Genomic DNA, 23,008 nt, shown 5'->3' with positions numbered 1-23,008 from the left:
CTACAACCACAACAGCCTGTCTCACATACAAGGTGAGCTGCTCCTGAGGGGTGACACCCAAGGCTGTCCTCTGGTCTCTACATGTGTGCACAGACAGGCACACACCTGTCTGTACACATGTGTACTGCTCCTCTTGCCAACACAAGCGGTTGCTCTATTCTGCGCATGCACGTCTTTTGGCTCCAGGCGGTGATTCTTACGAGACTGTCCAGAGAGAAGCTTTTATAGTCAGCGTCTGCCTGTTCTACAGCCAATCAAGCCTTTAATTTCTCCTTGGCCTAAAATCTTGGTTTCCAAAACAAATTGGGGGTGTGGTGGTGGTGGTGGTAGGCTTGCAGATGGGAGTAAGGGTTAGGGTTACCTCCATCAGTCACCCGCCCTATAAAGTCTGACAGCTTCCTTTCACACAGTGTTCCCGGCATTTCTCAGCGATGTACGCAGGCCTCTCCCGGTAACGAGAGTTTCATGTGCTGATGGAGAGGTTGTGAGTTCAGGTGTCGGGAAAATTCTTCCATTTGACATAAAACATCCCACCAGGAGCTGACAGGATCGCTGAACCTGGGGTTATAATGAATGTAGTTCAGAGACAAGGCCGAGGGAAGGATCAGGCTGCTTGGTGCCAACTGTCACAAATTCTGCGCAGTCTCTGGAGGGAAGGCCATCATTCTGGGTTTTGTTTGTTGGTTTGCCTGAGGCGGGGGATTTGTCTATGTAGCTCTGCCTGTCTTCATAGTTGAGGCTTCTGCCTCGTGAGCCCTAGCACTACCAGCCTGGGTCACTACTCTGGGCCCCATCATTTTGAGGACACATAAACAAGACTGTGACTGCATTTCCCTGTTGGGGAAAGCTTACCAATCTGTTGGCATACTGATTCTTTTCCTTGGAGTCATTTCTGAAGGGGATGGTTTTCCAAATCACACTTTCGAAGCACGACTAAGACTCGTGATTAGAACTCGTAGTGGCTGCGCTGAACAACACACAGGCTGTGGCAGGAGAAAGAGGGCCGACTGGAACCCCACCCAGAAGAAAAGGGACAGCGAGGGCAGCAGGAAGCGCTCTGAGAAACACAAGCCTCCTTCACAATCCAGATGCAATCAGCGCACACAACTGTAAATTATTTCCATGTTTTGAGAAAAATCCAGATGCTAATTTCAAGTGTTGGAGCCCGGGTCATACAATGAAGAAAATGTGTCCAGCTGACGACTTGCAAAACCACAGGACACAAGCGCAGACGTCATAGGGCAGTTTTGTGCTCTTTGCCCCTCTCTTACCTCCACTGGGAATCCTCTCACATGCCAGAAACTGTGGCTGGCACTCATCCACTGGAGCCATTCTGGTGTGTACGCGCGCACATGCATGTACACTCGTGTCTTTGTGTGGGGGTTTGAGTTAACTATCAGGTGTCTCCCCCAGTCTCTCTCTTTTTTAAAAATATTTATTTATTTATTTATTATGTATACAATATTCTGTCTTTGTGTATGCCTCATTACAGGTGGTTGTGAGCCACCATGTGGTTGCTGGGACTTGAACTCGGGACCTTTGAAAGAGCAGGCAGAGCTCTACACCACTGAGCCATCTCTCCAGCCCCTCCCCCAGTCTCTTCACCTTATTTTTGAAACACTGTCTTTTCCCTGATTTGTTTCCCTCAGCTGGGGCAGGTAGGCCCCAGGAACCTTCCTGTCTCCTCCCCGTCACAGAGATCCTAGGTCCACACTGTCACTCTGACTTTCTCTGTGGGTCTTAGGAATCAAGCTCTGTGCCTCCTGCTTGTGTGGAAAACAGTCTACTGGCTGAGTTACGCGCAGCTGGACACATCTGCTTTAGTTTTGGCGATGGTAAGAGTTACCTGTCGGATGCAGGTGGCCGGGCCGCAATGGGTGTAAACACAGAAGGGGTGGAGGGAGCCCTTCTTGGCAGAAACAGAGCTAATATGCTTGGGAATGCTTCAGAGAGCGTTCCCCTTCCCATAGGACTTTGCAGGCTTTCTGATCAGGGAGAATTCAATTACATGGTGGTTATACTCTGAGATGCAAAGTTAAGGGATTACAGCACACCACTTCACATGGTTTTAATTAAAACGCTAGGCATTAAAAAGAAATGGAAAGATGATTCTTAATCGGTATGAATTATGTTTGATAAAAGACCTTAACTGAGATGAATCTAAAATGAGAAACACAAATATCCTAAATCTAGACATTTCTAAGGACGTGATGCAGAAAGAAAGAAGACTTTTATGAAAACCATTCTAGACAGCGAGCTGAGTTTCTGTGCTGTGGAGTTGGGAAGCACAGCTGAGTTTCCAGGTGGGGGCACACGTTAGCGCCTCACACTCCCTCCCAGATACAGAACATCCAGGCAGAAGTCTCGCAAAATGATCTTCATGGTTATTGCACTAAATGAGATTCACCTACTTAGCAGCCAGCTGATATTAGAGAAAACATACTAAACACACAGGAAAGTACCGGCTGCTTCCCTCCCCTTTCGTCTGTGTCATATGTGTGTGTGCGTGTACATAATTTTCAACACTCGATAACTGCTAAATAAATTATTCCATGTAGTGTGAATGCCTTCTAAACAAATAATGACTCCATTTCTAGAGCATGCAATCATTGGAAACATGATAAACTGTAGAAAAATATAATATTTACACCATGAAAATGTTGATTGAGAGTAGCAATGATTAATCTGGATTTTAAAAAATGCTTTCAAAAATTAAGCTAAAAGGTGGTGTTGGTTAACACTGTCAACTGGACAGAATCTGGAATCACCTAGGAGACAGAGCCCTGGGAATGTCTGTGAGGGAGCGTCTAGACCAGCTAGTCCCAGGAAGGAAGGCCGTACTGAGGGGGTCTCAAACATGGAACAGACTTACCCCTTATTTCTCCCTTGCTAAGCTGTTAGATCACCTTCCTAAAGCGAGCCCCCAGGGTCTGTTCCCTTATTTAGCCACTGCCTCACTCCTTAGACAACACACCAAGGTCCAGCAATCAAGAATCATTAAATGGCTGCTGGCTAAAGCATCCAATCAGAACCTACCAACTCACCCTAACACAGACTCTCCCCTTTTTGTCTCCTTAGAGACTCACTCCTGCAAAAACATCTGCTGTCTGTCCTGGTCCAACCCAGAGGCAGCCCCTCCCGCTTCTGAGCCTCAGAGAGGAGGGTGATATTCAGAGAGTGAGCTGAGCACTGGCAAGCCTCCTCTCTGCTTCCTGACTGCGGATCCAACAGGACAACAAGATGCCCCCTGTTCCTGTTGTCATCCCATTCCCAGAGTGAGGAGCTGGACCCCCAAACTGTAAGCCGAAACAAAACCTCTCCCTTAGCTGCTTCTTACATCAGGCTGTATCACAGGAATGAGAAAAGCAGCTGATTTAACACACAGAGTAAGGAGCTCCACTACGCAGGTTTCATTAGTCTGGACTTTCTGGGAAATGTTTAAATAGCCACCAACTTTGGCTCACTGCATGCACACTTATTTTGTTAAAATCAGGAGCTTAAGAAGATATTTATTCTTTTTCCTATAAACTCCACATGTTTCTTAATGCAGCAAAAGGATTCACCACGATTTCACATTTATTGTGATTTCCGAACTTCTTCTCATTATCCTGAGTATTTCCCTGTAGAAATTTGGTATTTAATTCCCAGAACCTCTCACACTAAAGGCCCTGCCTAAGTCCTTGCTCCCATAGCTAGGAGCCTGCATACCTAGCTGGGTCTGGTCTTTCTCTGGTCCGAGGTGGGATTTACCAGCGTCTACAGTATGTAAACATTTCAAGTCTAGAAGGCAGAGACAACCAAGATGTCTTTATTCAGGAGGCTGGTGCGTGGTGTGGTTTTCTTCTTCATCTTTCTGGCTAGTCTTTTAGCTTATAGATGCTCAGAAATGAAAATGTCTTTCTGTTTAAGGAGAGACAGAGTCTGGGTGTCGGCCAGACTTGAAGGTACAAGCAGGCTGTAGCAGTAGGTAAGCCCCAGCCTCGCCGACATTCCCATCAGAGATGTATGTGCTTCACCTTGTCACTTATGGGCTGAATGTCCCTAGAAGCAGAGCAGCTCAAGAGAATCAAGGGGGAAAGTCCCACCACATAACACAGAGTCTCAGCATGAGCGCCTCAGCTTCGTGGTGGAGGCGGCCCTCACAATTACTTGATCTGAGGGAAAAAAAAAAACTTCCTTAATGGAGCAAAATTAGCCGCACGCTGCCTCACGCCATTATCAATTGCGTTTGAAATGAGTTCCAGCTATGCTCCACATATTTATATTTTCATCTTTAGGCAAGCTCAGGGCACTAGCGGATCGAGTACATTTATTTTTGATAGAACCATGGAATCTTAAATGCTTGAAAGGCCCCGAGAAGCTGTCTTATCCAATCACCTACCCCCTGAAGAACAGTATCGATAGCCCTCTCAGGCTTGCTAAAAGAATTAAAGGGTTTATTTATCCTCGATGCTAGATCTATAAAATGTAGTTGGAAGTTTAAAGTGTTAGAATTGCAAGAAAAATAAAACTTTGCTGCAGTGACGGCTTTGTTCTCCGGACACAAAGCAATTAGAAGCATATCGCCAATGCATTTTTAACCCCTTGGGGCAGAGAGAACTGATAAAAACAAAATGCAAGTCACATGCACAAGCACATGTGTGATTATTCTCAGTCATAATGTGTGCAATTAGTCTCAAATGCCTACTCTCGTCAACTGCTGGAAATACAAAAGCATAATGCATTTTATTACTGTTGGGATATACAGAGCATTTTAAAATTTAATCTACTTTTCTCTCTTTATTGGAACCTAGAGTTGAATGAGACTAGATTGCTGAGGGAGGGGAGGGAAAGGGTAAAGAAAGGAAATAACCCACGTACGCATGTATACAGGCACATGAATTTGTATGTGCATGTGTGTTTATGTATGTTCACACATGTGCATGCAATTTGTATACTTGTGTGTGTATATATACAGGCACATGCATTTATGTGTACATATGTGTTTATGTATGCTTATTATACATGTGCATGTATTTTGTATACATACATGTATGTATGTGCTTGTACGTAAGGGTTGGATGTGTACATACTTGTGTATACATACAAGCATCAGTCTTGTTTCAGGTCAGCAACCCAAACTTCTCTTTTAATGTTGATCAAGATCCTCGTGTTGATGTGGGTCTTTTGGTGCATTAACCAAGAGCTATGAGGCCCCACTATTCACATCTATTCAAATCTGAGCCTGGATGCCAGAGTGCAGATCTTGCTCTCATCACTAGAAAAGGTGTCTGTGGACATTGCTAGAAGTGTCAACCTAGGGGTTCTCCCAGTTTTAACGGACATATTTGCTTTTTCTCTGGGGTTTTCAAACTACAATATGAAAGTTATTCAAGGCTCAAGAGTGGGTGTGTTATATCACACGCAGCATAAACGTAGCTGTTGCTCCTAAATATGGGCATTAACACACTCTGTAAAAGGTGCAATTATTACCACTGGGACAGAAATCAACAAACCTCACCAAAGGAATTTCCTAAAACTGCTATCATAAAACCTGTGAGTGTTATGGATTTCATTAACATTTTACTCCCGGAGGATTCCCAATTGTATAATAACAGAAGTTCTTTAAATTTTCAGTACCGCAGACAGGAACAGCCTTTTCACCCAAAACAGATGTGAAAGCATCAACCTTCCCTTTTCATTGGTCCACAGATTTGGTGTTGGCTGGTAACCAGGAACACTTAGTGGGCTGTCATTTAGGTTATAGATATAAAGATGTAATATTATGAAACAATGAATTAATAAATAATAGACAGCCTTTGTAATGTCTGTTCCCTACTCTGGAATACGTGGGAACTTAAAAGACAATAACAATAAAATTGCGACTGGCATCCTTCATGTGATCTAAACTATGTCTGTGTGCGACACTTCCTACCTGTGGGAGCGCTAATTCCATTCTCATTTTGCCCAGATCTTGTTGCTCACAAGTGATAATTTCATCCTGTGTTTCTGTTCCCCAGGGTCATCCTTATCTCTGTGCACTTCGAGTGTGATTGTCTAGTGGTCTAAAATAGCATCTGTATGTATTCAGTTAAAACAGTTCACTTTTAGAACCTAAAAATAGAGAAACTCAAGATAAGCAGGCAGGGAAGCAGTGATACGATTTTTCTGAATAGGGTAAACAAATACATCTGTATCTTTGGAACACAAAAGAACCAGATGCCAGTTCAAAGAGCAGCATCAAGGAGGTTAAGAAGCACCAAGAATCCAGCAGCAAATCACTTGTTGTTTAAGAAGCCTGACCCATCTGATGATGCAAAGCCAGAGTCTGGGACACTCTAAGTGTCCTCTTGATGGGCATTTTTGGCTGGGTGTTAAAAAATCAAACATCGACACAAATGTCTTTTGGTAGTCGGAACTATTGTGTGGGAAGGCATATGGGCCCTCGCGTGTACGCCAGGGGCACTGTTCCAAACCTGTAAGTCACAGAGTAGTCCCTATGCCCATGCCCTACCTATCCCTCCCAGCTTGACCCTGCCCACACATCGTCCAGTCCTGTGTCACAGTTAGAGTTTCTACAACGTTGAGCCTGATTAATAGACTGTCTACAAACCAACAGCTAAGCAGGGGCCTGCTGGGACTCAGAATGCCGCTGCTCCCACATCCCCTTCAGATGGACACAGCCCTCTATATGACTTACTAAGAGCTGAGCAGGAGCAAGGGTGCCCACGTTCTGATTTACTGAAAATCTCGGGACTTTGGGCCTGGACAAACAGGGATAATGATGCTAACACCTACTCTGGTCCTACACTTCAAGTTGAGATGTCCTAGGAAGGAGAGAAAAAAAATCTCTTTCAGGATGTAACTGTGAATGTGGGTTAAAAGCAAGACACCGTCATCACAATAACCAGAAGGCAGAGCTGAGAACAAAGTCCTGTGCCCAGCCTTTGGGTGCTGAGAGCAAAGTCCTGTGCCCAGCCTTCGGGTGCTGAGAGCAAAGCCCTGTGCCCAGCCTTTCAGCACAGTTCTCGATGAACTACCCTGGGTCTTTCCACATTGTTTGCAAACGTTATTCGCAAACGTTATTCATGCTTTCTAGGGAGTGTTGACATGAAAAGCTCATTAGCAGAACCATTTGTCTGATTTAGAAAGCAGAGTTAAGTGGTCAACGTGACCAAAGTTATTTAAACCATCCTGGTAACTCCTACATGGTGAAACAGTCAAAGTATTGAAACAATTATGTTACATGAGTTCCTGTTTCCCCTCAACCAGATCCACCCTAGACCCCTGAGACCCTGGATTTAACGCATCTCTAGTTATGACCTTCAAAGGACCTGTAACGCGAAAGTCCAAAGTCGAGATGACTCCAGGAAAGGTGGCTCTGGGAACAGGATCCTCCATAACAACGTTCTGGAGGGAACCCTGCCTAGGTATTAGACCTGTGCAAAACGTGGGTCTATGAGGGAAGCAGAAGTCAGTGCAGATTCAGGGTAATGGGACTTGGCAAGGCTCGCCTGGGGGGATATTTTAAAGCAAATTATATACCTTCTAGGTGAATATTTTGAGTTCCAATAACAGTTGTAACACACACGCACGCACGTTCACACACACACACGCATGCACACACGCACACATGCACAGTGTGTGCATACACATGCGCGCACACACACAAACACGCACACACACATGCACACACACACACACACACACACACACTGAATTGAGCACCTGTAATTTCCCTAAATTGGCTAAGACTAAACTTTACAAGCACCATTCCACATTTGGGGAATCCAGTGAGCTATTTCTGTCAGTTCTCTAGTTACAGATTTATAAAGTATCATTTTATTGTAATTTCAGCAATTTGCTAATGATCGGAATGAGTTAATGCACCCCCTAGAGAGCCTGGTTTATAAACACGGCGTGTTTACAGTCAGAATAACCCTGCTGTATACACATTCTGGATTAGTCAATTTGGCAGATGGAAGCGATCGAGAGGAAGGCATTACAGATTGTAAACCCAAAGGATGCTGGCGACTTTGTGGAAACTCAGAGATGGTTTCCTATGAGGAACCTGCTTCACATTCGACAATGGAGAACAAAGGATCAATCCAGAAGGCACAAGAGGAGAGCACACGCTGTCTACAAAATGTTAACACTCATGGCAGCCCACAGCTTTAAGATAAATCTCTGCAGTTTCCAACTTCCAACCTGGGGATACTCTAAAGGTTACAGACAAGGGCTTCAAATCCAACACTCTTAGAACTGAATAAGCAAGCACTTTTTTTTTCTATCTAAAAGGTGATTAAAATGTATATTAGTGTTGATTACCAGAAGAAAACATTATTTTATTTCACGTGGTCCTTGAAAGAAGTCCAACTTGTTTTCTCTTTGCTCTTAAATACAGTGTGTCTGTGTGTGTGTGTGTGTGTGTGTGTGTGTGTGTGTGTGTATCTGTGTGTCTGTGTACACATGTAGAGGCCAGAAATGAGACACAAGGCCACCTCTTTTTTGAGACATGATCTCTCACTGGTCTGGAGCTCTTCAAATGGGCTAGACTGGTAAACTAGCAAGCCCTGGGGTCCTCCTATTTCCTCCATCCCAATGCTGGGACTGCAGTCAACCACCGTCATAGAAGGCTTTTTTACATAAGGTCAGGGTGGAATCAGGACCTAATGCTGGCACAGCTATCTGCCCAGCCCCAGTTCCATGCTTCTGTTTATTCTCTGGTTCTAATCTCATCACATTATAACCGCTTTCCCAGAAGCCGAGCACGAGGCTAACTTACCAAACAAACAGAATGTGGCTAAGCTGCCAACTGCGTTCTGTTCCTCTGGAGTGCACAGAGGCATAAACAACCTACTACAAAATTTCTTTCTCCCCCCAAAGACGATGCCCTCCCATTTGGTGAAGAGCAAGGTTTCAGTCTGAGTTGGTTTATCAAATAATTCTGTTTCTGAAGTCACTGGGGGTGGGGTAGGGTGAGGTGGGGGGTGGTAACTGATTAGTCCCTGGTGCCATCTTTATTTATCTGGGATCAACAGAGTTCGTCTTCCACCCAGCCTCGTGTCTCTTGCCGTAGCTTTTCTTTTTTTTGTCTCCTGGCATTTTAATCAGGGAAAGTCACAGTTGTTTTGAGGAAAATGCTCCCAAGAGCTTTAATTAAAGCTGGAAGGATAAATCTGTTTACAGTGTGGTGAACACCATCATTAATAAAACATTGGAATAATTAACAAATTAAATTCTGCTTTGTGTGTGAATGGCTACAGTTAGTATCTATGAGACCATGTCTCTTGAACAAATGCAACACGATATGTACTCTGTGTGGGAGAAAAGAGAAACAGAGCCTGCGGTTCTCTGGGATTCCCAGTGCCCTCGGCTGGCGGGGCTTCCGCGGCTCACTTCCGTGAATGTAAGGTCGGCTATAATGATGTGTACAAAAGTAAGGATTTTGATGGCATCACAGATATACTGAGTCTGTGATTGCTTAATTAGAAACAAAACAAAGAAAGAAAAGATTATGTTAATATATGCAAGCCTGGAAGACAGACTACAGAATGGAATACTCTGGAAAAAAAAAATGAACCAATTTTACATTGTGTTCAACTGTGACCACTAACAAAAACTTTTTGTAAAGTGGCCTTGTGAGCAGGATGTGGCCATTCGAGAACCTTCCAGCCAGGACTTCCCTTCATGTTTCTTCTTAGCAGGCCGCTCCTTGCCTTGTTTTGAAGCTTCCTGGCAGACCACGGATCTCACAGGAAACACTAGTGTGGACGTTCATATCCAGGGCTAACGATGTATTGTTGTTGTGTTTTTTATATGTTACTTGGTAATTTCCTAGAGAAAACAATGGGCACTAAGGGCTGTTCCTGGCTTTAAGGAAAGGCAGTTTCCAATGCTGTCTTATTAATCTAACACATGCAAGTATTTGTTCTCATTGTTGCTACAGCAACGTGTTTTGTGGGGCGTATTTCATGCAAAATGGGATAAAGCTGAAAAATCAAGACAAATGTCATCTGCATAATCATGTGTATAAAAATAGAAGCCTACGTGTGTGCCGCCGTACGTGCGAGGCGGCGTGATTAGCAGCGCCTGCCTTGGCCCTTCGTCTGAATTACGCTGTGCTTGTCGGTTAATTTATAAAACATCTATCTGATGAAAACAACCAGCCAACCACTTCCAAGGAGCTTCAGACAAGTTGGAAGCACACGAGATTATTCATAATTAGGTGATGGGTGGATGATAACCGCTCCTACCATGAGCACAGACGTAAGTGTGTAAAGGAGCCCCGAGTGTCAAAGGAAAAGGGCAATGCCACTTCAATGTGAACAAGAAGCTAAGCTTTCATGACAGTCACCTTTGGCAGACACTGGGGGGTGAAGTCCCTACACACGGCCAGTGTGAGTGTCTTCAGCTAGAGGGAAGGAGAGAACAGAATCTGGGGTTCCTAAGTGAGACACGCGCACGTGGGAAGGCAGAAATGAACTGCAAAGCCACCACACTTGACAACGTGCAGAAGCAAGAGGGGCTGGAGAGCCTAACAGATTCTGCTTCCAAGTCCAGGGTGCCACCTATGACGGACACTTAATGGTCTTCCTCAGCCTCAGTGTCCCTGGTTTGGAAACAGAGGAGTTTAAGGTCCTTCCCAGAATTAGGGAATTAGCTCAAATCTGTCTGCTGTTAGAAGGAGATGTGGCTCATTGGCAGGGGGTTTGCCTAGCATTTAGGAGGCCTTGAATTCCATCTCCAGCCCCAAATAAAACCAGATGTCTTGATCCCTGTCTGCAATTCTGACACTGGGGAGGAGGGGAGTGGGCAGGAGGATCAGAAGTTCAAGGTCATCCTCAGTTACTTGGTGAGTTCAAGGCCATCTTTGGCTACAGGAGACTCTGCCTCAAAAAGAAAAGTATCCAGGACACCTCAGAAGCAAACAACATGGGGAATGGGTCATGAGAGGCACCGCAGACGGTGCATCCACCTCAGCAGAGGTAGTCTGAGTGGGACCGGGTGACAAGGCGCTGCCAATGAGATGTGAATTGCTTGCATAGGAATTTCAACAGCCGGGGTAACTGTCTCTGGTCAGCTTCCTCTGATGCCTTGCCGATAGAGACATTTCAGATAACAGCCACCCCTTGATCAGCTTGATATGTAAAGGCCTGAGCCTTTGGCCAGCCTGGGGGTGGAGGAATATGAACAGCAATAAACCTTTTGTGGGGGAGGGAAGGCTGCTGCCATGCTTCTCCTGACCACACCACTCCATGACAGAAAGGGTTGGATGGCAGTTTTCCACAGCTATCTCAGACTGCATCTACTAAAGATGACATGAGACCCTATCTCTATGACAAGTGCTTCAGGACTACCCATTTGGTCTCCATGTTTCTGCCAATGAAGAACCGCTTCATGCAGGAGAATTGCTACTACGGCAGTTTCAGAACTCCCTGCAGGACCACAGGGGCCCCATTATTGAGTAAGGTCCACGTTACCCAGAATAGAAATGCATTACCATGCAGACATGCTTAGCACTGCAAAAATGCAAGCGTCCCCCAGAGCTGCGTCTGTCATTCACAAGGAGCTGCTTGTGGGTTTGGAGACATGGAAAGACAAGCTACCATGAGAAAATTAATTTCACCTCTGGCTTCATCTAAAGCAGGCTTCAGCAATCCCGAGTGAGGCCTCATCTTTTCCCACCCTCTCTACGTGGCTCAGGGTTATCATTCAGAGGTTAGCATGGGTTCAGTCTCCCGTAATGGGCTCTTTCACTTTAAGTGTATGTTAAACTAATATTGACCTTTGCAAAGTAAAACAGAATCCTGTATTTGTGCTCAAATGACTGAAACAGCAATGGACATGGGAAATGATAAACCATCCTAGCTTTCTTTTTGCATAGAGACTCTCTCTGGAGTTAGTCATTTTTATATATCAGGCAGTAAATGGAAGTCTCTGCCTACTCTTAGGCCAACTGATTTGCATTGACACAGAACATGCACATACACATGCTTCATTAAACAATGGTGCAGACCCCATGAACCCAAGCACAGGACCTGGGGTGGTGGCAAGATGGTTAATCATGATTGCCAGTGTGATGGGATCTAGAATCACAAAGGAAACAAATCTTTGAACCTGTCTGCAAGGGATCTTCTAAATTAGTTTCACGGAGGTGAGAAGACACACCCTAAAAGCAGACAACGTGGTCTGAGGTCCTGGAATGCATAAAAGGGAGAAAGAGAGCTAAATAGGAGCATTCCTCTTTCTTTGCCGATACAATGTGACCAGGTGACCCTTGCACAGGCTGCCACATCTTCCTTGCCATGACAGACTGTATTACCTGCAACTGAGCCAAAATATAGCCTTTCTCCCTTAAGTTGCATTTACCAGAAATTTTCTTGCAACAAGTAGCTGTATTAACGATACAGGTGGAAACATTGAGAAGTCACGGCTGTGCGAGGATGGGTCCTCAGATGGTACTAGGAAGGACTCATGGAAAACAGAACAGAAGACCTGGGGGGTAGGGGCCAGTGGCTGTGTGTGGCTGCAGTGAGGAGGGATCGAGGAGCCTAGTAAAAGCAGTAGCAACAAAATCACCAATAAAGATAAACATGAGGATTCTTCCATACTCGTCCATGGAAACAAGTTAGCAGATGCCCTCAATTAGCTACACAGAACATGTTTATTTTGGATACTCTACTCCAATCAAACCGAAATCCCAATATTTGTAGACAAAGGTCTCTCTTTTTTGTTTTGGTTTTTGAGACAGGGCTTCTCTGCAAATCTCTGGTTGTCCTGGAACTCACTCTGTAGACCAGGCTGGCCTAGAACTCACAGAGATCTATCCACCTGCCTCTGCCTCCCTGAGTGTTGGGAGGCAAAGACCTCAAACACACCCTACAGACAGAATTCCAATATTCCATCAACAAAATAGAACTGTGGCAATATAGGAAGCAAATGTGGAGCTGTTGGGGGGAGAAATCTTACCTTCTAGTTGTGATGGAAGTGAGGTATCTACTCAAACTCTGGAAAGAACCGTGGGAAGGACTTGAGAAGAAAAGAAGGGTTTCTGGGGGCACCTGTGCCAACCCTGCTACCCTGTGTGTACGAGTGTGATCATTTTCATGGGTTGAATCTTGCTCAGGCTCTTTCCTGTGGTTGGCATAGAACCCGTTTCTGTTTGGCAGTCTTTCCAGACACCTCATTTAGGTCTCCCAGCCCAGCTATTGCCAGTTCTGTGCCACCTACCTGGATCCACTCCCGATAGGAGTCCTGCCCTGGAGTCCACCCATTTTCGGGGTAGTTCAGGCGGGAGCGCTCCACAGACCAGTTGTTGCCGTACTGTGAGGATGCAGAGATCTGGTCCGAATGGATCTCTCCGGATTCCATGCCCAGGGGCTCCATACACTTGAAATCTGCAGACAGATTATGAAGGGCAGAAGACACATTTTAAATTTAATGTGGCAAACTAAAGAGTTCACTCAGGGCATAAGACTCAGGGAGATGGCTCAGTAATGCTTAGGACCTGCATTTGATTCTAGGCACCCATGTAAAAGGCAGCTGGGCCTGTTATATCAACACTGCTAGCCAGAATCCTGGGGCTTGCCGACCAGCCAGTTCAACCAGTTCATAATCCAGATTCATTGAGATACTCTGTCTCAAAACATATGGTAAACAGTGACTGAGCACATAGCCTAATGTCAATGTCAGGTTTACATACATACATACATACATACACACACACACACACACACACACACAGAGAGAGAGAGAGAGAGAGAGAGAGAGAGAGAGAGAGAGAGAGAGAGAGAGAGGAGAATATAGAGTTCATTAACAAAGTCTGGCAAAATATGCAACATGGGAGGACTGGAACATGGCCCCTATAATTATGTTTTCCTGAATGGAGATATTTAAGAATACGATTATGAACGTCAGCACAGCTATTATTAACTCTCCTGTGTGGGCTAAGGTTGACAAATGCTCTTTGAGGAGGAGGGATGTGGCCTGGTTGGTAGAGCGCTGGTGCAGCAGGAGAGGAACCACAGAGGTGGCTGGCTAGCACTCCGTCATCTCGTGTGATGGGTGCACGGCCTCTAATCCCAGCATTTTGGGGGTGGAGGCAGGACCAGGAGTTCATGGTCATCCTCACCGACATACTGAGCTGAAAGCCGGCCAGGGATCCACGACACCACATGTCAAAATAAAATAAATTAAAAATGAAAAAGAAAGCTTTTCCCTAGATTGAAAATGTCGTGTTTGTTGTATCAGTGGGAAGCTGAGCTAATAGGTCAAACTCATGGAAACTTCACATTTTTGTAAGATTTGTGTCCTAACAGATGAGGTTTTAACCAGCCAAATAAGTGTAGAGGTTATGAATTTCATTTGCCTTTTCATTTCTTAGTCAGATTTGGGGCAGAAGATGTCGGCAGCCCTAGCAGAACTCTGAAACACACAGGCCTCACCCAGGGCTCCTTTCCCAAGCTGTTATGCAGGGCAGCAAAACCAGGTTTTTCTTTGTCTGACCTTCAAAAGAACCCTTAGCTACATGAACTCAGTCAGTATTTCTTTTTGTTTGTTTTATTTTTCTGTTGTGCAGGGGAGTTGTAATACCGGGAACTGAATCTAGGGACTCATGAATTTCAGGCGAGTATTCTACCACTGAGCTCTTTCCCCTGCCCCGAGTATTTTTAATAAGATCTTTAAAAAATACATTACTCAAAAATAAATTTTTGTGGGGAAGGTATGTGAGACAAATAGAAATAGTCTCCTTTTACAGGCTGGGTCTCAGGCTCAGCAAGTTTACTGCTCACCTAGCATGGACCACGCCCAGGGCTCAATCTTAACACTGCATATCCAGATAAGGTGCTGCACACTTGTAACCCCAGCACTTGGGAGTTATTGGCAGGAGACTTAAGAGTTAAAGGTCATCCTTGACTACACAGTGAGTTTCAGGCCAGCGTGGTGCACATGAGATTCTGTCTTCAAAGAAAAATTAGAGCTGGTGAGATGGCTCAGCAGGTAAAAACCTTTGCCATCAGAATCCGCATGGTGGGAGGACAGAACTGATGTCTGTAACTGTTCTCTCTCTGTCTGTCTGTCTGTCTGTCTGTCTCTCACACATTCACACACACACACACACACACACACAAACACAGAGTCCCCCATAGCCTCCCACAGCCAACAGTCCTTGTGTGTGACTGCTTTGTGTATCAGCTACTGCTGGCTGGTTCTGCCAGGAACTGTCCTTTGTGGTTGCTGACACCTGTGCCTTTGAGGTGCCAGGGAAGCCCCCAGGTGACCTCTCTCATTGTTTCTAGGCAATGTTCAGTCATTTTCCACTTCCCTAACTGCGGAGGCCCACATAATTTTATGGAGGAAATACACCAAATGATATTTTTCCAACGGACAGTCATACACAAAAAGCTTTTTTTTTCTTTCTTCACAGAAAAACAAACAGTGGGCACCGCCGTTCACAGAACACTTCTTTAGCGTTTTGTGTGGCTGCAGGTGTAGGAGAAATAATGGACCGTGCTTACTACAGGGCTTTGTGAGATGGGCACGCACTGACCTTCAGAGACGCTGCTCTGTAACACGCTGTAGTTGGCCGAGAAACCTTCCTTTGCTATTGCGCTGTCAGTGTAAAAGACCATGGAGAGAATTCCCGAAGAGGAGCGGATCCGACCCGGTGTTTTCTGCCCACAGTAGCGCCCAATGTGGGGGCCGACTGGAAAAGTAGAGACACGGAGAATGTCAGATTGTCTTTTCTGCTACAGAAGATGCAAAACTTCTCACAAGTTATATAAATTATATATTACAATCAAAATGAATGAATGTGCTTTTCTAAATTCTGACTGTGTTTAACTCTTCCAAACCCGAGAATGGGGATTGTACTACACTGTGTTTAATGGCCACGAAACGGCCCACAGCAACCATGGCCATGAATGGCCCAGAACACTGATTAATTTGCGTTAAAGTCAAATTCTGGTTTGGGTCACATAGCTGTGCCTTTGCTGAAATGTTTTAACCCAACCCTGAGGATGAGTCACATAGGGCAGAAGCCCCTTGCGGTCGCGGGTCCTCTCCACAGATCTGCTCAGATCAACGAGACAGAAAAGTAGTCCTTATCTCCCTAGAATTTTTATTGCACATATGGTAAAGATAGACCAGATGGCTTGGATTTCGAGGGACAGTCTGTTGTAGACCACCCTCCCCCAGAAAACCAACGCTCTGTGCACTTCAGCTAAGACTCACAGCTCCACCTAAGACTCTCAGGCGGTAGCCTTTCTCTGTTGCCTGGGGTGGAGGGATGGGTCTTCAAAAGGGACATGGGTCTCCAAGGATCAAGCATATAACTGGTGCCTTTGGGGGTAAGGTGATTCAAATATCATTGCAAAAGTGAACCCCACAAGAGTTGGTTTTCTCAAAGCCCCTAAGAACCACTGACTTCCTAGTGGGGAGCCAATCTGAACACTTTGTGTTTTGGAGTATGTAGATCCTTGGCTGACAAGTTTTCAGTTTGACCAGTTTGACCTCTTAAACCAACCAACCAAACAAACAAACACATAGTTCAGTGTATTTCTGTTGCCCTTTGAGCAGGGTTTAATGTGCATCCTAGAACAGCCTCAAACTCACTAAGTAGCTGACAGTGACCTTGACTCTTTCTGCTTCCACCATCAGAATTACAGGTGTGTCCCACTATGCCTGGTATATGCAGTGGGGATTGAAAACAGGGCTTTCTTAGCCCTGGTTTATCATGGTTTATCATGAGGTAAGCAAATCTACCAGCTGAACTCAATGCTCAGCTTTGACACAATACTCTTTGCATATGTGAATTCAGGACTTTGTGTATGTTAGGTAAGCACTCTGCCCACTAAACCTCAGTCCCCAGTCCACCATGTGTCGCTCTGGATATCCTGTTACTTGGGAGTGTTCAAAGTCATCAACCAGACTGAATTCAAAGACCGTTCTCTCTGCTATTACCCTGTCCCTGGAAACACAGAATGTGGCATGTAACATGGTCTACCGTGAAGAAAACACAGGGGCATCCTGAGATGGAGACTGATAATGATCCCGGAAAGAGCATCACACCGGACAACAGCTTCGAATGTTGCAAAGAGAATTTCGTTACATCTGCCTCCGAAAATGGAACTCTCATTGTTCCCGCTTCTTTTCAGCTTAATCTTGGCCTGGATTTCTTCTCCAAGTGCAAGCTCTGTGCCAGGCTTTCTTCATTCTGGATGGGAGGTCCTGCCGCCAATTCAACGCCTCTTTTCTTGGCCAAGGAGCTCCAGGTTGTCCACAATGTATGCCCCAAAACCATCTTGCTGGAGCCAAGAACTCAGTTCTTCCCTTGCCTGGGATGAGAATCCCATTTTGGTCTGCAGTTATAAATGGGAGGCTTAGCGTCCATTCATCCTCTCCTCATGGTTCCCTCTCATTTAAATTCTGCCAGTGTGCTTTCATAATCTTTTACTTTAGTTTGTGGGCAAACTTTGGCAATCCTAATCCTTGGGGTTGTTCCTTGATCACCACAGCCCCTGACCTTCCCGATCAACGCTGGCGAGGGAAGCGGCAGTGCCCATGGAGGAACTGACAGCCATCTTCCCCCTCCCCTACCACCCCATTCCTTTGGGGAGGGTGGCAGGGGGAGTCTCTTTGAAAGAGGAAACAGAAGAGAACTTGTCTAATGCAGACTCATAATTTAGAGAGTCTCCATGACTCACTGGTTTATAATGTTGGAGGCATGCTGGGTAAATCTGCCTTCTGTCTTTTAGAACATTGCCCCCAGACAGATCCCTGTACATCCCCTTAGGAGCCCTCAAGATACGAGAGTGTAAGGCTCTGGCGACAATAATACAAAGAGGTATTGAATTTTCGTGAACAACGGGGGACCTCAGCTTCACAAGCTAATGCAATATTGATCTGAGCCGGGAGGACAAGGCGCTCTCATGCACAACGCCTGTGCTCATTTGTGTCGTATTCGAACAGGGCTACTGGTTTCTTCTTTCTGTAATTGTAGACCCAAAGGCCAAAGAGATGGGTGAAAATCATCACCAAACCCAGAAGTATAATGCAGAAAGTGAATCACTGAGGACTTTAGGAAGGGGGATTTACAAGCTTTGAACAACAGCACCCTAGTCCTGTCAAGTTGGATGTGAAGGTGACAGAATGTCTGTCCTTCTTAGTAAAGAGCACCCCCACTCCACTGTTCTTTCTAATAATCCTAGTCCTGCCTCAGAATGAAGATAATGTGGTCTTCTGCCTTCTGAATCAACAATCAAATGTAAAGATTTTTTTTTGAGACAGTCTGGTACATGCTGTGTTGTCTAGGTTAACCTTGAACTCATAGTAATCTCACTTAAGCCTTCCAAGTGCTGGGATTGCAGGCATAGACTGCCATGCTGACTAAAGAGGTGCTTTTGGTGAGAGATCTTTAATGAATCAGAAAGGAATCATTTCATAGGCACTAGACAGGCCCCTTAACTTTTCATAAATTAGTAAGCCTATTGGTAGAGAGTCTCTAGTGCACATTGGCACACGTTTTTCTATCCATGGGCTCCTACTCGGCTACTTTATATGTAGAAGTAAATAGAGACATCAACACTCATCCAGTTCTTAAGGAGCTCATTTCTGACCCTGCCTATTGTCTCTGCAATGCCAACGACAACCAGGTCTTTCTTCCCAGCTCAGACAGAGAACTGGGAAGTGTGAGTGCATCAGTCCTAAGCTCCACGGTCCAGTTCACATACATGTAGTATCCCTCTTCAGAGGCCGGCTTGGCACTCTGCACCAATCCCTTCAGAACTCGTGACTCCACGCGAGCCTCTGGAGAGCCGAGAGATGGAGATGTGTGACTTACAACCTACACGCCGTGAATTCGGAGTTTCAGAGCCGACTGCTTTTCCTCAAAGTCAATTTGTGTCAATGGACAGCTTTCAATTACTTAAGTCATTTAATTCGATGCTTGTGGTCAGATGGAGCATAAAGTCATGCGAGGGCTAACAGCCTTCTGCACCTTTTGGATGTTGTTTCTGGGAAATGCCAGATACTACATCTATTGGCACGTGAACCGAGAGTGTTGATCTACAGTGACAAAGATGGTTCTAGTGCCACCGGCAAAAACCCCAGGAGGGTCAGTTCCCATTTACTTCCAAAGAGAAAGCTATAGCCACACAGTTGTGCTGGTGTTAGATGAGGCCAGGTAACCATGAACAAATATACAAAGCTTTTGTGTTGGGGATATGGCTTGGATGATTTAGTGCTCGTCTAGTGTGCACAGAGCCATGGGTTCAAACCCCAGCATGGCATAAACCAGAGGCAGTAATGCATGCCTGGGACCCCAGTACCAAGGAGATAGAGACAAGAGAACCAGGATTTCATAGCCATCCTTAGCTACATAGCAAGTTAGACACTAGCTGGCACTACATGAGAACCCTGTCTCAAGAACAAAACAAATAAATTCTTCATATTCCAAAGCCAGAGCTCTCTGGGAAGGAGTCAACTTTGCCACAGTTCAAACCACGGGTGCAGAAGGCTGGTAACTCTTCCATTGTTCTTAGTTTGAACGCGGCGATTTTCTAGGACCAGAAAATTGCCACCTTAAGAAACCCTTGACACTAATAACAATGTGCCTCTTTCTAAAAAAGTCTTCTAAATAAGTTGGTTGATGGGACCTCCTCCTCCGATGCCATTTTTAAATGAAAGTTCTAGAAAGGAAGGCTGCAAATTTGGCTTGTGAACAAATAAACCCATTATTACACATCCCAACTATTGCTACCACATTATTATAATACCGTTTTCCTAATTATCAGATTGAGTGCTTGGAAATCAAACAGCGCTATGTTTGGGAAAATCTCATTATCTAATGAAAGAGTTCCTGTAGGATCATTAAAGCCTTCTTCATAAGGTAAGAGAGAAAGAACAGATCAAACTAATGTTAACTCATTCATTTACTAAACCGCAGTCCAAAGCTTCTCTAACACTAATAGTTTTCTCTGCTGTTTACTGATAAAGTGACTGGAGTTTCTATGTCTTTTTCAAACACTATAAGCAGTTGCCTTCATAGTCTATCTGCTCTTCACTTACAACGCATTTGGCTTAGGAACACTGCCCTACCATGTTAGTGGTGCCCGTACATCTTCAACTGCCAGCCATTGGGCCCTTCTGGGTTGTCCTTTCAAATACATGCAGTCTTAGCAGGACCTGGACCAAGTACAATGTCAGCAATGCGGGCAGCTGCAACAAGTTCTTTATCTTCCTCCCCTTGCTCAGATCTTCGTGGAGATTTTTGTATTCACTTTCTAGTTCTCCCTAAGAGTTCACAGATATCCACACGGCTGCTTCCCCACCTTCCTCAAACCCATGCTCAAATGGCTTCGTCTTACTGTGGTCTGGCTTGACCATTTAGAATTCCAGCTCTACCTCCTCTTCCTGACAGTGCTGTTCCCTAAGTCTGCTCCACTCTCTGTCTCTTGTCTCTAAAATGAATGATTTGATGTAAATAACGTTTTAATGAACAGAAATGAAGCGATCAGGAAAACTGTGTTGATCTCAGGCTATCACGGAAATCACTCAAGACCTTGAGTTATCTTTCACGGTCTCCACTGCCTATGTATATAGTGAAGGAGTTGGGACGGGTAGTTGGGAAGATCTTTTCCACTCCTGCCCTTCACAGTTTTGTTTTCTTTTCCCTTGTCATCTTTGTCTATGGTAAAGAAATGATGTGCGTACTATGACATTTATAAAAGATTCCTCCTTTTCGAAGGATTTTTCCCAGCTGTTCTTAAACGTTACCTTCAGGGAAGCCATCCCAGATCTCCAGTCGGTCATAGCGACAGAACATTCCTCCTGGAGGGTTTGAGTCTTGCTCCAGGTCAAAACTTTCAAACTCCAGGATAATCTCAGCCATCTTCGGCGCAAAGATGATGTAGGTGCACTCCAAGCTGTTGGGGTACTTTTCAGGGAACCCAGGGGACTTTATCACTCCAGTGGGAGCTGTATAGTTCTGAGAACATTCGGGACCTGTGAGCAAGAGACAAAAAGAACACAATGGGAGTGTCTCAGCTGCACAAGAGGGACGGGGAGAAGGCAGAGGGTTTCTAGGAAAAGGCCACCATCCTCACCGCTGCGGTTGCCAGTTCACTGCTCAGCCATTCCCTAATGTTGACCTACATGGTAAATCAGGCTAAGGTTTACTGTGCTCGCCGTAGTTTTGCATTTGTGTAGTGCAATTGAAAAGCATCTGCTGTTACAGGCAAAAAAAGGGGGGGGGGACAGAAATATAAAATCATGTGGGAACAATGAGTAAGCACGCTGCAGAAATCTCGACAGAGCCCTAGAGAAATAATTACAGCTCCTCCAAGCTCAGATCTTTAAATCTCAAGGCTGACAGCCGTTTATTGGTGAAATAGAACATTTACAGAGGCGAGGGAGAGCATTCAGCCAGGAGAGTTTGGGTTTCGGATTCCCCTGGCAGCGAGTCGGTCACTCTGCCAGATGTGACCTCTGTCTCTTTGACAAACTGAATGTGAAAGGTAATTCGTACGCGGACCCCGGGTGACTTGACTTACTCTGAGCGGTGTTGACACAGGTGCGTGTCAACGTGCGGCAGTTAGTGAGGGCACCGTAAACTGCGATTACAGCCCCGATGCTGGGCGTCACCTGATATCAACGCTGACACCGTAACCTTCCGCCAAGACTCAGCTGTGGAGCAGTACACCATCCCGAAGCTGCTCGTTCACAGGCGTGTGTGCAGGAGGCACATATTTACAACGTGTGATTTTAATAGCTGTGCAGGGTTATCAGGACTTTGCAAACTGTGCTGATTTGTGATTGCAAAACAAGAGGAGGTGGGCATGCGCCGCAGGCTGACCTTGCAGCTGTGTGAACAAGCAAGTCCATGGCATCTAGCATTAAATAGGGCAGGGTAGTCTATGCAGCCGAAAAGCCAACTTTCCCTTGTGGTTACCATTGCTCTGACCTTCAAGTAGCCATACTTAAAGAAAGCAGAGAAAATGGGACACCCCTTCCCCTTTAAAGATCGATTGATTTTATTTTTATGTGCATAAGTGTTTGACTGCATATATGTGCACCACAGGAATCCCTGGGGCCCTCAAAGGCTGAATTAGCCTGGAATTAGAGTTAAAGATGATTGTGAGTTACCATATGAATACTGAAGACCCAATTTGAATCCTCTGTAAGAGCAAAAAGTACTCTTAAGAACTGGGCCGTCTCTTCAGCCTGGAAAACGAGGCCTTTAGAATATCAGTATTGAATCCGAGGTCATCCAAGTCACCTTCTCTTTCCCTGTCTGGCTGTGGCTCACAGGCTGCTGTAAGAACTCCAAGAGTTGATGAAATAAGGTGATAAGTCAAGACTGTTTCTTGACTCTGGGTGTGCACGTGTACATGTTTGGGTGTGCAGGTGAATATGCATGCAAAGGCCAGAGGATGACCTCTGCTTTGGCCTCTGACTTTGACCTGGAGCTCACCTGGGGCTCACAGGTTAGCTAGTCCGACTGACCAATGACCTGACTCTGCCTCCCCAGGCACATTCCATCACACCCAGTGTTTTACTTGGGTGTTGGGGGTCGAACTCATGTCCTTATACTTGTAGGGCAAGTACTTTCCTGACTGAGCCACCTGCCCAGTCTGGCACCTTTCTGAACTGAGAAGCCCTCTGAAGTGCCCGATGACTTGAGGTAACTCCTTAGACAGCGAAGCAGATAGTTTTTGTGACTTAGGTCAATAAGCCTCGTTCTCATTGGAGGCTCTGGCAGCTCTTGAGAGGAAAGTTGGCTGACTAACCTCTGAGTTGGCACAGCTGAGGAGTGGAAGAGATCGAGGCTTGTTACTTGGATACAATACACCTGGCCTTCCAAGGTGATATGGTCTGTTAAGAATGCATTTCAAACCTTATGTGGGGTTCGCACTACTCTGCTCTGTCTCCATGTGTTAACTGGTTTGATTATAGCTAAAGGCTCAGGGCACTGCTGTATTTTGACAGGTTAGGTCTAGGTAAATGTTTTCATTCCATTCTGAAGGCT

At 45.3% G+C, this 23,008-nt stretch overlaps 1 protein-coding gene across 4 annotated transcripts in view; it reads right to left on the bottom strand.

Annotated features, from left to right (window-relative positions):
* The window catches only part of Nrp1 (neuropilin 1), a 143,338-nt gene that overhangs the window by 59,084 nt on the left and 61,246 nt on the right, over window positions 1–23,008 (bottom strand). For all 4 annotated transcript variants that reach the window (XM_087900679.1, XM_087900676.1, XM_087900678.1 and 1 more), the window contains exons 4-6: window positions 20,758–20,985; window positions 15,533–15,688; window positions 13,213–13,379 (exon numbers count right to left, since the gene is read on the bottom strand). In XM_087900679.1, the coding sequence (XP_087756805.1) occupies window positions 13,213–13,379; window positions 15,533–15,688; window positions 20,758–20,985 (551 nt within the window). The remainder of the gene's footprint in view (window positions 1–13,212; window positions 13,380–15,532; window positions 15,689–20,757; window positions 20,986–23,008) is intronic.

This window comes from Myodes glareolus, chromosome 22, assembly GCF_982192425.1.
Source record: "Myodes glareolus chromosome 22, mMyoGla1.1, whole genome shotgun sequence".
In the NCBI taxonomy this organism is placed as follows: Eukaryota; Metazoa; Chordata; class Mammalia; order Rodentia; family Cricetidae; genus Myodes; species Myodes glareolus.
This window is presented reverse-complemented; position numbering and strand designations above follow the sequence as displayed.